Here is a 16671-nt window from a genome sequence, read left to right on the forward strand (position 1 = left end):
TCAAAATGATAAACAGTCTAATGCAGGCTGTAGTATTCTGCACAGAATATCGATTCCAAGGTGAACCAAGGAAGCTGTAGTTGAACTTTGCAACTGGCATTTAAAACTGAACCACGGTTCAAACCCCCTGAGGCACACAGCAGGACCGTCCACTGACCATGTTGGTGACCAGGGCTACTTATTACCATGAATCTCATTTCAGGGTCAGTAGCAACAGCATCACTAGACTGAAATATTAACAGCTAGAAGAAAAACAGGCTAGCAGTGGCTGGCCAATAAACTCATCAATATGTTACAGGAGTGAGATTTACAAAGAGAGGGATCCTTTGGAAAATGATTGTGCAATTTACTGAGAAGTTATGTTGGAATGTAAGTATCATGAGCTAGAAAAAAAACATATCATCATTGTAACTATAACTGCATTGCCATACATTAAACATATATTCATATATGTTTCGTTGCTCAAAAATCATCTCAGTCTTTTTTTCTTTGCCTAAAATACAAAGACTCTTCAGCGCCCTGATTGTCTTAGTCTTGTGTGGGAATGCTAACTTCCTTTATAAATGAGTGCTATTAAGTCCTAATGCTTTTCAAGCATGATGGAGCAGCTAATTTTAGCTTGGATGCTAATGGCAGTCTAGGACAATTAACATGTCTATTACTGCCATAAACTGTGAATAACGCTGAGGCCATTTATCCTGTTAGAATCGAGTTGAAGAGTAGACAGCCAAAGAGCAGCTGGTAAATTCAGGATGTATAGCAGACACTGTGAGGAGGCAGAATACAAATCCAACGGAGGAGTTATTATGAAAAAGATATAAAGTCCATGAGAAGAAGGAAAATCCCCACTATCACTCAAGGTCAGCTGTTCTCCAACTAAATGTGATTTGATGTGATTCATTGTGTTTATTCTGCGGCTGGACACTTTGACTAAAATAACTTCCCCAGCTAATGTGTAGCGCTCCCTTTCTTGTACATGCACTGTGCAGAGCCAATGAATTACTGCCGCTCTGCCCTGAAAAGCTGCTGCCCAGAAAATATCAAACACTGTTGTGTGTAAATTATTCCCCTCGTCTCTCTCTCTCTCTCGCTCTCTTTTTTGGTGTCAGAGTGAATAAATTTGTTCACTGTGAAGCTCTAAGTTTTATGTTACATTATGGCTGTTCTGCTCCCTACATAGAGTTAGATGAAATAGGACTGGAAGCATCCATGCAAGATGGAAGCCTTACTGGGTTTAAATCACGGCTGGCACAATATAGGACTTCAAGTGATTTAGGGACTATAGGAAAATTACTGTATAAGGGCAGGGAGAGGGGTTGGAATAGGGGAACACTATTTCTTTTTCTATGTCAAAATGTGTATATCATCTGAGCAGTTATCATTGTCATAACATCATTCCTGTTGTTTTTTTCTCTTCCCTCTTGTTCCCAAGTCACACAGTAGGAACTGGGCAGTGAAGGACTTTCACTCTTAAATGAAGTCCATAAAAGATGCACTAAGAACGTGCTATATTTTACACATAAATACAGCAGATATCAAGTATATCCTGTGTAAATGTCTCCCCGAGTCATGACTGTCTACAATAAGTCACAAGCCTGAGTCCCGCCAGCTGTACAAATACTGTTTTCTTATTATTTTAAATTTCAGGGCCATGATCAGCTTCTGAAACAGGCCAGAACAGGGGAGGAAACAGAGCAGGGGGGAGGCAGGCACACGCACTACCGTAATCATCGGCGCAAGTTGCTAGATGACCTAAACGAGGGTGGAGAAAACAGCTGCTCTTTGATTGCACAGTACTGTATGTGTGTATCTGTCCACTACTTAGAAAGCCCCGGTCTTTATTTCGCTGAGGAGGAGGGAAGAGCAGCAAAGAAGAAGAGGGTGTGGGACAGGTTTATTAAATCTTCAGGGTGCGGCAGGATTTGGGGGAATTTTCAAATCAAATCAAATCACACTCAATTTATCTAGCACATTACACACAAAACAGCCGTGCTGGTTTAGTTATGGATAGTTAAAAGCTAAGGAGTAAAAGAGTGTTTTGAGATTACTCTTAAAATGTCAACAGTAGGGATGAATTGGATGGAAGGGGGAAGCTTTTGCTCGTCCAGGAGCTGCATCTCTATGACAACTGCTTCACAAGCACAACACACGTTTCTGCTGCTTTTTTAAACACACCTGGAACGCCCAAATTTATTTCCAAACTGGAGCTTTCTTGCCGATGTCCTGGTAGGTCTTTAAACTGGTATTTCCGAGCTCAGGAAACTAAAGCACTGTTGGTTGTGATTTGAAAAATCCCTCCTATTAGACTCGCCAAGGTGTCGTCAAGGCAAGTTAAAAAATGTTTAACTTCTATAGAGCACACACACACGTTGGATGCACTGCAGATTACTCTCGCGCCACGCAACACAGAAGGGGCCTTGAGGCTGAAGAAACAATGTGCCGAGGAATAAAAGGAGGATCAAGGACTAACAATGACAATAACATTTCAAAAAAAGTTTCTAAATGTTTTGTAAAAAAATACAGCAGAATTGACCTATCGAACAATACAGCTTTTTTTCAACAGACCACATGGTTCCTTTTCTAAATCTCCTCTAATGCCAATAAATAAAAGTGCCTAACATGCATGTGAGACTATACAAATAACAGAGGCGAGTTTTCAGAAGGTTTGGAGGAAATATTGAGCTAACATTGAAGAACAGAACCCAAATTACAAGTTCTCCAAAGAGGGACAAACTTTGTTAGATGAATACTTTTCAGACTGCCTGAATCAGATCAGACTGAAGACCTTTTGTAAAGGTCTTAATGCAATGTGGTACTGTTTTTGTATAACTAGAAAGTAAACAGAAAAGAAGTGCTGACCTAACAAAACACAGATGACACAAACACATAGCTGAAGGAGGTTTTTTGATGCCGAGCACTGATTTAAACTCTACAGAAAATGTTGGAGGTCTTGACCTTACGAAACATATATTCACACATTTAAAGAACGACATCACTGTTGCATCTCTGAGCCAGGAACTTGTCTCCTACCTGTAGACTCCAGGCGGTGTATGTGGGATGATAAAGCTCTTCTCCAGGTCACGGAGAACATCATTCAGCATCCGCACGTGGGAGGGGTCGCGTTCTTTGGGGTCATTTGCAGGTCGCATAGTTTCAGACTGAAAGAAAGCTGCGTGGTCTCTCAGGGAGGAGGCGGATGACAGCAGAGGCTGAGATACCACGCTCTTGTCTAGACACATGTGAAGGGAGAAGACAAAGAATATAAGGAACATCACATGGAAAAAAAGATCTGAACTTTAACACATGTAAATATCTGTTCCAGAGAAGCTGACATTTATGTAAATATATGGACAAGTTAAAGAATTATGTAAAGAAAACAGAGTCAAACTGTAAGAAAGTGGCAAGTGTTTCAAGATTAACTGATAGTGTCTTAAAAATGAATCTTGAAAACCTTTTAGGACCAGCAGTATCAGGCCCCACAAAATCTAAACATTGGTTTTAGGGTGGCAAAACTTGGCACTTTTTCCCTTTCACCAATAAGAGGCCATCAGATTGAAAAAAAAAAACCCGGAATATGTTCTTCACTTAAAACATTAAAGGTACTGTCAGTTACTTTTTTCCTAAAGAAAATTAGCTTTGTTTTGTTTGAATCAGGACATTTCTGGAGAGATGGTGTGTTTCCCCGAGCTAACGACAGCGGAGATTGGATGCGAATCAGACAGGCGAATATAAAACGGGACGCAGACGTAGTGGCAAACAAGACCAAGAAGCTACCTCTGGTGTTAATAAGTTTAAAAACTGCAGTTCCTGGAGTGACCACTTGAGGCTGGCTGCAAAAGCCTAAGAAGTCACATACACACCCATTAAAAAAAAAACAAAAAAAAAAACATGTTCACAGGCTGCTTTAAAAAACAAATTTGGTTTTCAAATATAATATTGTTGTCACATACTGAACAGGGAGTTGAATTCTTTTCATAACTTGTCTGTTTTTATTTTATGAAGGATAAGAGTTATTCACAATAAGGGTTGTGGATGATCTGACTGACGTGCCGGCGTGTTGTAGCTGTTTGTCAGGAGGCATAAGACCCGCCTCAGCTCCAGCTCTTCCCCTCTTTTTACGTTGACCATAAGTTAATTTGAGTGGTTAAGATCTGAAGGTGCCTGCATCCAGGTTCTCAGCTTAAAACTGTCAGCCACCGAGAGCTCTCCTAAAGTACTGGCCATCACTGGTATCAATCAACTAAGTCAGCACCCAGAGGTCTTTCAGCCTAGAGCTGTATAACTGAAGAACCGCTGCATTCACAGTCGTCTTTCTTCAGTGGGGAATGCTTCAAACTGCTCCCTTTACAACATCTCTGAACTTTCCTGTAAACATCACACAGCCCATAAAGCAACATATTTATGATATTTGTTAAATAATAAAAAGGGTTGAAATGACATCACTGGGTAGATGGGATTTCACCCAACGCTGCAAAATGACTTTGGAGACATACCACTTAAATCATTGTTTTTGTCACCCTTTTAACACTAAAACTTAAACATGATTAACATTACAAGACAAAGTAGTGCTTTTACTGTATTTTAGCCGGTTGAAAAATGGTTCAAACGAGGTCAGGGACTGACCGATCCCATTTCAGTGCTAACTGGGAGTTAACTCCCTAACAAAGATAGAGCTCAATCATTCTGTTTCTGAAACCAGGAGCAAAGTTTCCCTTCAGCCCCGTGTCCACCTAGCCTTTTTATCCAGGCAGAAAAGCGCTGGCTGTGCACTCGGGAGGTTTTTAAGAAGCACTGTACGTCTGTCCTGTCTCTATGACAACAGTTTGTTGACAATTATTACAGAGATTGCTCAATTGCTTTTTACTGCATGTTTTATATTTGAGATCGTTAATTTCCCAATCAGACACGGAGCAAAGAGGATGTGGGTACAAGACACTATCCGTATGCTCAATCCCTGCAGTTCACTGTAACCCAACATGTTTAAATCATATCCTTCCTCCTGCACATGTAGTGTTAGCATTAAAAAGATGCATTATTAAAGAGAACAACAGCATCTAGCATCCACAAAAAGGTCTGTGGTGCCTGTGGTACTTTATTCATGTTTAAGAACTGCTGCTAGTCAATGCTGATATGTTTTGTTTTCTGGGACAAAATTAAATCATCAAGGCAGTGTGGATTACTGCATCATAATTGAAGTTCAGTTTCCGTCTCTATACACAGACACGCAGTCAGCATCCTTTCCAAAAGTGTGCTTTAGGGGGCTTAAAGGTCACCTTATTCTCTTCTTTTGCTGCGAGTCAAAGAAGCTTCATATTATTTTTGGGCTTTTGCTTTCATTTAAATAAGAGAATGGATAGAGTAAGAAACCGGGAGAGAGAGCGAGAGAGGTATGACATGTGGGAAATGAGCTACAGGTCGGACCTGAACCCAGGCCGCCCGCTTGGAGGACTATAGCATCCATACATGAGGTACGACCTAACCCATCAGCTCCGCAAATAAGCTTATAATTGACCAGGAAAAGGACGAATGTACGGACATCCTGTGCAGCAGCATCACTCCGAAAGATGTTTCAGGACCAGCTATTAGCCAAACTAGCTTTGGTGCCATCAGAGTGTGCTTTAATATGTGAAGTTGACCAAAAGCAGAATCACCAAATGATGCTGTTAGGTTTTATAACTTGGATTGGACTACAACAACACATGGATGATAGTGCAGCTCTTTGATTGACTGCCATGTTTATGGTATAATCCTTCTTTACAAATTATAAAATCTGGGATAGGCATCAGTCACACGGCAACTATCCTGGAAAAAAAAAGCTGGCATGGATAATGAACATGGAATGGACATGGGAAGTATCATGAGAGTCATCATGACATCTTTGAATCTGACATACTACTGTGCCATACATTTTTAATCAGCCTCACTATGCTCCAATCACATGCTGAGTTGATGCTAGCTGTGTGTTTTGCATCTTGGTATCAGCTGTAAAACCAAAGAAAAACTGATTGTGTGTTTGTGTATGTATTGTCCTGTTGCTATAAATAGGATTTTGAATCCTATAATATCCTAATATAATGGGAACTTTACAGTATGTCAGCCTTCCTCCGTCCTTAATCAGACACACAAAATAAGGAAATCATTTTCTCTTCTGACCTTGAAGCAACCATACACTCAACACATAAACCGAACACACCTTCTTCTTCTTTGTTATCTCTAACTGCTGAGCAATCTACCCCACTGGCCTCTACACACACAAACAAACACATACGCGACTCACACACCTCTATCCTCATTAGCCTGTCAACACAAAGCTGGCTGGCTATACAGTACATTTGGCACTGCAAATCAATTACCTCACATTTACTGTTAATTGGCCTGTTATTCTTGGCTCTGTTAAATGATATCTGGCTGGGTCCAGTAGAGCCTTTAATCTGTCTGTACGAGGACAAAGGTTCATGTTCAGGTGTTCAGCTCCTAATGGCTTACATTTAGTTCAACAGCAATGGATGCTTTTACAATACATGGACATCGTAATGCTATTGGTTGCAATTTTTCAGGTCGAACGAGCGCTTTCATAAGTTGTATACATGACAGTATGGACTACCAATACCATAAACTCTTTTAGAACCACTTCCATAAAAAGAAAAGGGGATCAAAGTGTGTTACAATAGGGAACATTAAAGGACCAACCTGTAAGATATTTACTGAATTAAAGCGTAAAATTACCTTACTATATCATCAGACATGCTATGTAGAAGTGCTGGCTTCTCTGAAAATAACACAGCAGCCAGTATGTCCTCCTCCTAAGTTTAGATTCTGGTCCATTGTTTTTTGTTTTGACCAGTAGAAGGTAGGCAGTTTTAAGGCACCCTCACACGGCCGTTTTGGACACCCCTCGGTTTGCCAGGCAAACGGCAAACCAAAAGGTGTTGCAGCGATGGAAGCAGGCAAGAGAACTGGTTCAGATATAAATGGTTCTACACGACCTGAAAAGCCTCTGCATTTTTTTAATAAGGTGGAGAAAGGTTTCAAGACCGATACAGTGCTGGCTAAAAACTGAAGCTTCAGTGTCCATGACATGGCAACCTGCGTGAGTGACTTTTCAAATCTAATTGGTCTAATGGTGGTTTCTTCAAATAGATTTTTGGATTTGAATCTGAAATAAGTTGAAGTCCCAACATTCGCAAGTGTAAAATCAAGGAGCAAACAAGGTTTACATTCAATCAAAAAGAGACCATAACCTTATAATATGTCATTTATGACTCCTTATCAACAGGCCAGACTCTGCATCCGAGTGTAACTTTGGGTCGGGAACAGAGCGTGACTCACAGGAGAGCTAGGGGGGTGACTGTAGGGACAAAAATAGCAAAGAGAACTGTTCTCTCCTACAAATTTAAATGGCTCTGGCTCCTCGCAGCCAGCTGGGACTCATGAAATATTGTTTGACTGTTGTAATCCATCACATCTTTTGACACACTGGGATTCGTGCGAGTGTATTTGTATTTGGGTATACAGTGGGGACTTGGCCTCCTGTGATAAAGAGATGAGAAAGAGTAACAAAAGAGCTTTAGGGTGATGCTTTATATTTTTACTTTTCAGGTTACAAGTTTATGAATGTTTGTGCTCGGGGTCACATCATTTATTTGCATACTGTTATATTTATATTTCTTAGTACTAGTACATTACATACTTTTGGAGTAGAACACAAGAACACGATTTAAAGAAACTATGAACCTACTTATAGAAGGCAAACTAATGGAAATTACATATTTGTATTTGTCTCTACTGAGTATTGATACCATGACTATGTGTGTCAATATTTAGGAATTCTCTTTGAAACACATTTTGAATCAAAAAAAAAAAAAAAAAATCCTCAACATGTGTTCTGGGAACAGACGGGTCAGACGAATGAAACGGCTTCTTTTTGATGAAAGGTATTTTTGATTAAAAGGCTGTTTGAACAGTTACAGAAATAGGTGTTGTTTGTGTCAGATATATTTAAAGGAAGCATGTGTGATTTTTTTATCCAGTAGATGTGGCCCTTGAGAACCAGCATGAAACCAAAACAAACTGCAGTTTGGCCACACCTCCACCATACTGAATCCTCTGCTATTTTACAGTGACACAACTCCAACCCCATTTATTTGAAGTCAGTAGACCTCAAATACACAGGCCTTATTTCCACACGTGGCATGGTTTTGTATGTGCTTAATTAATTAACTTTTTGAATATGAACGCTCTTTCAGTGTGTCAAATGTGCCGACCAGCACTGGAAACATCTCGCTGAACTGCACCACAGCTGTTTCTTACACAGGCTCAGGCTTTAATCCAAAGTTCAATTGACTAACAGCTTAAAAGAATTAACTACAAACGAAACTTTTCCCACCTTACAGCTCCATTAGCATTGAAAAAACGGCTCTGAACCTGTAGGAAATCATTGTTTGCCTGTTCTGAATGATGTGTGATATGACTGCATGCTCTTCCATTCTGAGTTTCGGGTTAAATCCATAATGTAGTGAAGTGTGGTTTCTGTGCAAACTGTTCTGGTTCTCTCTTTTTTTCTTTAATTTTTTCCAAGAAGCTTATTTTTGGGGCATTACGTCTATGACTTCTGGAAATCAAAATCATTACATATTTATTACTGTGTGGGAGATGATTGACGAACTGAATGTTTCTCTTATTTTAAGGTCATGATTATGTGTTACAGGGTGCATACATACGTAAGCTACTTCCTGCATTACTTGCTTAAATTAGGAACTTGTCAAAAGTAGTACAACTATTGACACCTGATCTTTACTGTTCAACAAGAGTTTTCCTAGAAAGACTTGTCATCATATCTATTTGTATGCTAGACTGAGGTTCATCAAAGCATCTGATATAAGGGAGGATGTAAGAAAACATGACCTTTATCAAGTGAAACATGAGGACCAGGACAGAGAATCTCCTCCTCAAGGCATGTACACTATAAGGCCCGAGTGGACACTTCCCTTCATCACCTCTTTGTGTAATCAAGTAGCTTTTCAGCTGTTATGAACATTATAGCACACTGGAGTAGTCAGAACATTTAAAAGCTTTTGCAGTTTCTTTGATAAAATATCTTTTAATAAAAGAAAAAGGTGAAATTCAGGTTTTCCTTTTGCTCATATAAGTAGCATCTTTGTCCTTGATTATCAAATATTGGACACATAAAACTCCTTTATATCAAACATGTCTTTCCTGATTGCACAAACCATAGAGTGCTTTACTGTTTTTTTTTTTTTTTCATGTTCAGGTAATTTACAGAATTAGTTCAAAAGAAAGTCAAGGTTGGACCAGGTTTTGTAGAAATCAAAGATGTCTCTTCTACCAAAGAATATAATGTAACAGATTGGGTACGGATACTAGTGCAGCACACAAATAACTTTTAATCTTAGCTCCAGCCGGAACAGGCCGGAACAGGCAAGCTAAACACTATTTGGGCTTAAAAACCTGATTGTCTCTTGCAACAGTTACGTCAAGGGACGAGCAGACAATGCGGTACAGTGAGCAGCGGGTCCAGTGCCAGGCAAGAAATCCTGAGAAAACAGGGTTCAAGAGGGGAAGACAGAAAGCAAGACGGGACCATGGGGAGGGTCAGGGAGCAAGCAGGTACTTTTCAAACCCACTGTGTTAGACTGTCCTAAAGAAAACCCCAAGCAGCCAAGAGGCGAGGCAGACAGGAACCAGGGACTTAGAGGTAGAACCCGTGGTCAAGGACAGAAGGCTTTGGGTCGGCAAAGGGGAATCAGTCCATTATAGAGTGCTGGAGAGTCTTCCAAGGAATGACAAAGAACAATCTGGCAAAGAGTGAGTGAACAGGAGAGACGTATATACTGGTTTGATCCCCACAGATGGGAGGCAGCTGTAAGCACAAGTGAGCAGAGTTATGTAATGAGGTAGGTGTGGCTGGCAGGCAGACTGGAGCAGAGGTGTGTTACTGGGAACTGTGTGACGGTGCTCTGGCCTGTAAGGTTGTGCCTTCTCTTCTCTTGTGTTGTAGGTATATGTAATTAGTAGGTGTGACTGTCCAATCAGCCTGACTTTGAGCACCTAGGCCCAATGCTAACAGTCATTATAAAAGCTACCACCTTAGGGTGGTTTCACACTAGGGACCCAGGCCCGGATCCGAGTACGCTTGATTCCTAAGTTCAGTTCATTTGATCAGTGTGAACACAAACATACTGTACTCATACTGTACTTTGGTACTGTGCCTGAGTCCGCTTGAAGAGGTGGTCTTGGGCACAATTCATGTGTACTTGAGTACGGTCCGTGGGAGATGTGAACGCAACGGTGCTCAAACAACGAAGTGGACCACTTTATGACGTCATTCTGATGGTATTCTGATGATACGGTTCCTATTCCTATACGTTGTATCCACGCAGCACAGGCCAGTTATGTCCTCTGAGCTGCTCGGTAAATGTGGCAGTGGAAAGAGTGTCGTTGTAGGCTTCACAGAAATAAAGAAAACGTCAACGGTTAGCAGGATGCACTCAGTCCGCGAGTGGTTTCCATGGTTGTTTCCTCTTCTGTCTCATGTTTGGCGGATATGCAAACCAGTTATGTGCATACTGCCACCTGCTGTATTGGACAATGTGCAAACGTAATTGTTCTCGGGTGGGAACGATGTTAATAATCTGAACGTGGACCAGCGGGGGAGAGGGGAGGGGGGAGCAATCATGCTTTGGCACGGTACAAAACAATCGTGCCGAATGTTAAAACGCTCTTAGTATTCTCAGAGTATTTCTGCATGCGCCTTGTTTGGTTAATTCATCTTCCTTTTCCATCCAACACATGCACAATGCACTTTTCCAACACCCTCTCACTTACACTACTGAAATCCAAACTTCATTTCTTTTGCAGTTTAATTTATATTTTCGTAAATTTATCAGCTTAACTAAGAGTTATTTTGGTGTCTGTCCCTTAATTTACCAATGCTGGTCATGACAACTGGCAGGAAAGCAGAGGAGCAAAACTGTGACATAGAACTACAAAGTTTCTGTGCATGCACATATAAATGCAACCATTTAACCATAACATTTTTCTGTTGAGGATGGAGTTTGGTGATTTTGTTCTACATCCCAACATCTCATTCAGAGGCAGAGATCTCTGGAGGCAGACATAAAACTGAGTTAGCATCAATGGCTGAAGCCTAAGCATACAGTGAAGGACAAATAAAAAAACTGGTGAGCTCAAATGTAATAAAAACGTGTATTAAGAATGCTACAACTTCCCATTTTTCATGAATGTTAAGAAAAGAGGTCAGTGTCTCTCCTGCACAGCTCATGTTCATTGTATTGCAGTGCATTTAAAGACTTCCAACCAGTTCTTATCCTCAAATGTTATACACATGTAATCATATTAATAAGTTATAGACCATATTCATGTGTACAAAACACCCTGCTGTGTACAAACAAGGAGCAACCTTCTAACTTATCCTCTTCTACATGCATTGAGGTCATACATGATCTAAAAACAACGGGTTTGTGTTTACTGTGCTCATTCTAAATTTAACTAAGTCAATGCATAATGAAATGCAAATCCATATACATGCTATCTGCATAAATGGATGTTCTACATGCCTCCTTTTTCAAAGCAACCATGTTGACTCGTGTCTTATAGCTCCCAGCTTTTTAAACAGGCCAACTAGGCCACATGTCAAACTCAAGGCCCGCGGACGCAAATCCGGCCAACAGGCCTTGGCCTCTGGCTTTAGGTTTTAGAGCACATCAGAGTGCAGTAAACTGAGCTTTAATAAAGCCTAGGTTTCCTTTTTGCACTTTTCTCTTGCTACTGCAAGGCTTGGACTGTTAATAGTTGTATGTTTGGATTTTCATTGAAGGAAATTATTTTTTGGCTGTTGTGTACGGTGGCTGGTAGGGGTCAAACGCCCAGCAACTGATGAAACGACATACATCGAGAAAAACGTGCAGCATAGAAACACAGCACATTCAAAAGCAAATGCAAACTACAACAACAAATGCAAAGGCTGAAATGCGCAGCAAAGACACAAACGCGCTGCAAATAGGCAAACAACTGCATAAGCATCAAACACGCTGCAAGTACAGAAACCAAACTTAAGTCAAAACACACACAACCAGAAAACAACAGCAAACACAGAAACGCTGCAAGTTCAGCCTGAAACGGAAGTACTCCAGGCCTGTGGGGGCGCTGTGGAACTGTTTATTTACGGGAGAGAGTAAGAGAGACAGCTAGGATCAGAAAGTTATGTTTAGATAGGGGAAGTTGTATCGTTGAAAGACACAGGATAACTTCAATGTTACTAAAACGCGGAGATAAAGCGATCGGGGACGAGAGCCGAGTGTGGGTCTGTGGCTGCAGCCCCGGGATGCCTGGAGCTAGTGCTAGCTATGGGGCTATGAGCTCCAGCTCCAACTCGTCCCTCTAAGTCTTTTGTTTGGACCAAGCTTTAAACATTTTTAAATTGGACCTAATGCGGATTCCTTGGCTTTTGCAGCCAGCCTCAAGTGGACAACGGAGGTACTGCGGTTCTTTGCACTTCGCATTGGCATCATTTTTCCCTACAGGAGGTTGCAGCTAGGACTGGACGTCTTGATAGCACTCACAGCTTCCACCATCAACACATCAAATGAGGGAGGATATTTTGGAAGAAAGACCGTCATTGCTATATTAGGGTTCTGAGATTAATTTCACAATCTATTTCAAGAAGTGTTGAAGCTGTAGTGACTATTCTTAGTGGTCCAACAGCTCACTAAGACACTTTTCTCCTCTTTAACATTTCTCTGTGGTTCTTACATTTTGAAGTCACAGTATAGGGGTTCATATAAGTGGACACCTTCACTCTGGACTTCTAATTGAACAGCTAAATGGAATATTCTTAGGGCCTTATCTTGCCAGTGAGATATACCCAATTAAAACTGAAAATAGACATCCAATAAGGGACACACAAATGTAGAAAATAATTATCCATTTATTCACACACAATACCTTTTCAAGTAATTCCCAGCATTGACAACAGGCAGCTCTACCTTTCTTTGGCGCAGCAGAGGGGGACCAAAGTCAGGCCTGCTGCCGAGCACTATGAGCGCGGTAAATGAATGGAGATTTATGTCAGATCAGATTAGACCAAAGGCAGTTTTATATGAAAGAGGGAAAAGAAAGGAGAACAGTGATTAAAAAAGTTGAACAAAAGGTTTTTTTTGGGGGGGTTTCAATTGGCTCTGCTTGTTTGATCTGAGTCCCCTCCAAGACTGCCAGTCATGAATAGAGCAGAGCTCCACACCGGCTGTGGAGAATCCATTAAATATCGCTGGTCCTCTGCCGCAGGGGGCTGCTAAAACACCCAGAGACTATACACTTACACACATTCCCACTCACACACATCCCACACACACTATTACAAGCATTTCTACTCATACACCCACACACAGCTTTTTCACATCCCAAAAAATACACTCACGCTCATCTTTAAATAGACCCCCGAAAAAACACTTGCATCACCACCCACTTATGTGTAGACTACGCATGAGGACACACACACACAAGCATACAACATACAAACACAGACACACGTCATGTTCCCTTGTCTACACTTATTATACTTATACAGGCATGATCACATCCACTAACATTCTGCCCACACACACACAGTTCTAGATAAATAGACACTCAGATAAATGCTCATCTTGTGTCAAATGTACGTACCCTGTTTTTATACCACTGTTAAAATATTTCAGTCAGACAACTCACGTTAGCGTGTTTGAAATATTGATGCAGCAGCTGAAAAAAGTTTGAGTTCGGCGTCAAGGCTCCGACCTCATCACTTCTCGTAGATTTAATCTTAAATGAGGAAATTTAAGGTGTGTTGGCAAAATAACTTAGACAACAGTCGGAGCCTGCAGGTGGATGCTGGGGGATTTTAGTGCAGCAACTGGCACAAGACAGCAAAGCATTGACGGAACAGAGGGAGGGACCAGAAATCTTGCAGCTTAAATAGACCTCTCGGTTGGGAGGGTGTGTGTGATTGGAGATTCTGGGCGGCTGTGGCTCAGTCGTTAGAGTTGGTCTTCTTCTAACCGGTAGGTGGGGGGTTCGATCCCCAGCTCCTGCAGCTACGTGTCCTTGGGCAAGACACTTAACCGCAAGTTGCTCCCGCTGCTTCGTCAGCGGCGTATGAATTGGATTAGTTACTTCTGATGGTCACTTTACATAGAAGCCTCTGCCATCAGTGTGTGCATCTGTAGCTGTGACATGCGGTGTAAAAGTGCTTTGAGCAGCTGCAGCTTGAGTTGCCTGCCTGAACTTGCTCGCAGGCATCACCCCGTGATATTTTTCCAGCCTATACTCTTGTGTTTCAATGTTGTCAGGGAATGAAAATATTATGAGTGGGCTTGTAAATGATTGCCTTAAGTGCTGAAAAAGAAACTTCCAGAATGAGTTGGTCACCCTACTTCTCTTCAAACTCTTTTTGTCATTTGTCTTGTTTAAAATAGCAAGGTGTTCAGATTTTATTGAGTACATGCCAGCTTTTGGCCTGCAACCACTGCCATTAACCCACTCACAATCCTAACACACACCAAGAATTATTTATCATGCCTCACTATCAAACACATACACACTTCAAAAAGTATTTATTTCACTGTCCTATTCCTCCTCCTCTTCCTTCCCTCCATCTGCTGCCTCTCTGTATTTTTAACCAGCAGAGATAAAAGCTCTCCCCCACCTGTTTTCTGGCTGCACAGGAGCCGCTCCAAACAAAGCATTGAGGAGTGTCTGCACGTTTCACTCACTCAGATTTATAACTTGAAGACGTTTATAATGCCACCTGGAATTAAATTTAATACAAATTTAATAACTACAATAAAGAACCAGAAAATATGTCACAAGCAGCCTCTTTCTGATGACACACAGCTCATGGGAATATTAAAACTACACTAAAGCAGAAGGAAAGGACACTTGGAGATGAGTTGTAGGAGGAGGATGTCCAATCCTTTATTATAAAGCAGCTGTTATTAAAACAATTCTGATTTATTGTGGTATAATACCATAACCTGAAGCCAAAAAGAGAATATGACGCTGGTCCATTTTACTTTGAAATCTGGAATATAAGACTCATCTATATATGAGAGGCATTTACAAGGGGTCTCCCAAGGAGAATAAAAGTATTAAACTGTTTTTCTGCATGATGAGTTTGATTGCGTTCAGCAAATACCACAAAATGCAGTTTCTGTTTAGACTTTCAGTACCATCCGCTTGTTTCCATGTTGAGTTTGTATCCCTTCTAGCAGCCGGTACGGTAGTTGAGCTCTCAGCAGAGGCACTGCTTGTCAACAGGCAAAGCAGGCAACTTCTTGGGGCCCCGGACCAGTAGGGGGCCCCTGAGGGCTCACAAACGTAGACCAAAGCAGTGGCCCAAAATGTGCTAATTCTGCAATGACAGTAGGAAACCTCCCTAAAGGGGCCCCATCTGACTCTCTCACTCTCGTTGCAGGTTTTATTGCTGTGAAAACCAAAGTTTGTCATTGAAAGTCACAAAAGAAAATGAAGGAGGTATTATACATCTATAGGAGAGAAAAAAGAAACGGGAAGAAAGAGGAAGAGGGTAATAAACGCCGGTGTTCTGGCAGACATAATGGTGATGGACGCTGGTTGGAAGGTCCCCAGTTCATTTCTGCCCGGGGACCCAACAGACTCTAGAATCGTCACTGGCTCTCAGCATATTTATGTTAACATTGATAGCTGTGAATTCAGACCAATTTGCCCCGAGTCGCACTGTCAACCTTTGCTGAGAACTTGTCTTTAACTGAGGAGTCTTTCAATCAGACCAGCACTCACCACGATTTGTTTACTCAGCAATATCCATCGTTCTCTTTAAATGCAGGATTGTGAAATGCTAGGTGGTCCAGCTAGCCTGATCTGCGTTGCTATAGATCCTAGCCTTTGTGTGTGTGTGTGTGTGTGTGTGTGTGTGTGTGTGTGTTTGCATGGGGTGGTTGATTACCACGGGTTGCTCGCTTGGAGGAATACAGGTATAGCCATGGGGCGAGAACACTAACCACTAGGCTACCAGCACCCTCGATCCTAACACTTTTGCCCAGCGAAGCAGCCGCTTGCTAGTCACAATGAATTATGGGGCCAATTCCAGATTGCATGCATTGGGTGACAGATGCACTAGTTGTCATGATGGTGCATGTCTCAGCATCTTATACTGGTACACTGGTAACACCTGTATAGAATACAGCCCTCTTTTTAGATGAAAAATAGGTATCAAAAGTTTCTCTTATGCAACAAATCCAGGATACCCGTGCAAGAATTAGCCAACTCGTTTACCAAAATCCAGTTTCATCAATTAATTTTGCATGTAGTCGAGGAAATTATGTGAAGTAATGTCCAACAGTATTTACATTTCTATATACAGTATCTTTATACTTAAGAGTAGTAAATCATATTTCTAATTAAAAATGTAATTCTACTTTTCCATTTGTGTTTTGGCTGGATGACGAGCCCTTTTTAGCTCTGATGAAATGAGCCTCACATGCAGCGCCTTTCTTTCTTCATCTCACCACTGATGTGCAAAGTTGCCAAGTATGTGCATCTTTCATGCCAATAAAGTGTCTTTGAATTGAATTGATAGAGGGGAGAGAGTGTGGGGGGGGGGGGGGGGGGGGGGGCAGA

General features: G+C 41.4%; 1 protein-coding gene across 1 annotated transcript in view; it reads right to left on the reverse strand.

The window, feature by feature from the left end:
* Positions 1–16671, reverse strand: part of LOC132958345 (inactive N-acetylated-alpha-linked acidic dipeptidase-like protein 2) — a 479226-nt gene that overhangs the window by 13369 nt on the left and 449186 nt on the right. The window contains exon 16 of the mRNA XM_061031099.1: positions 3031–3229. Within this exon, the coding sequence (XP_060887082.1) occupies positions 3031–3229 (199 nt within the window). The remainder of the gene's footprint in view (positions 1–3030; positions 3230–16671) is intronic.

Source organism: Labrus mixtus, chromosome 3, assembly GCF_963584025.1.
Source record: "Labrus mixtus chromosome 3, fLabMix1.1, whole genome shotgun sequence".
Taxonomy (NCBI): domain Eukaryota; kingdom Metazoa; phylum Chordata; class Actinopteri; order Labriformes; family Labridae; genus Labrus; species Labrus mixtus.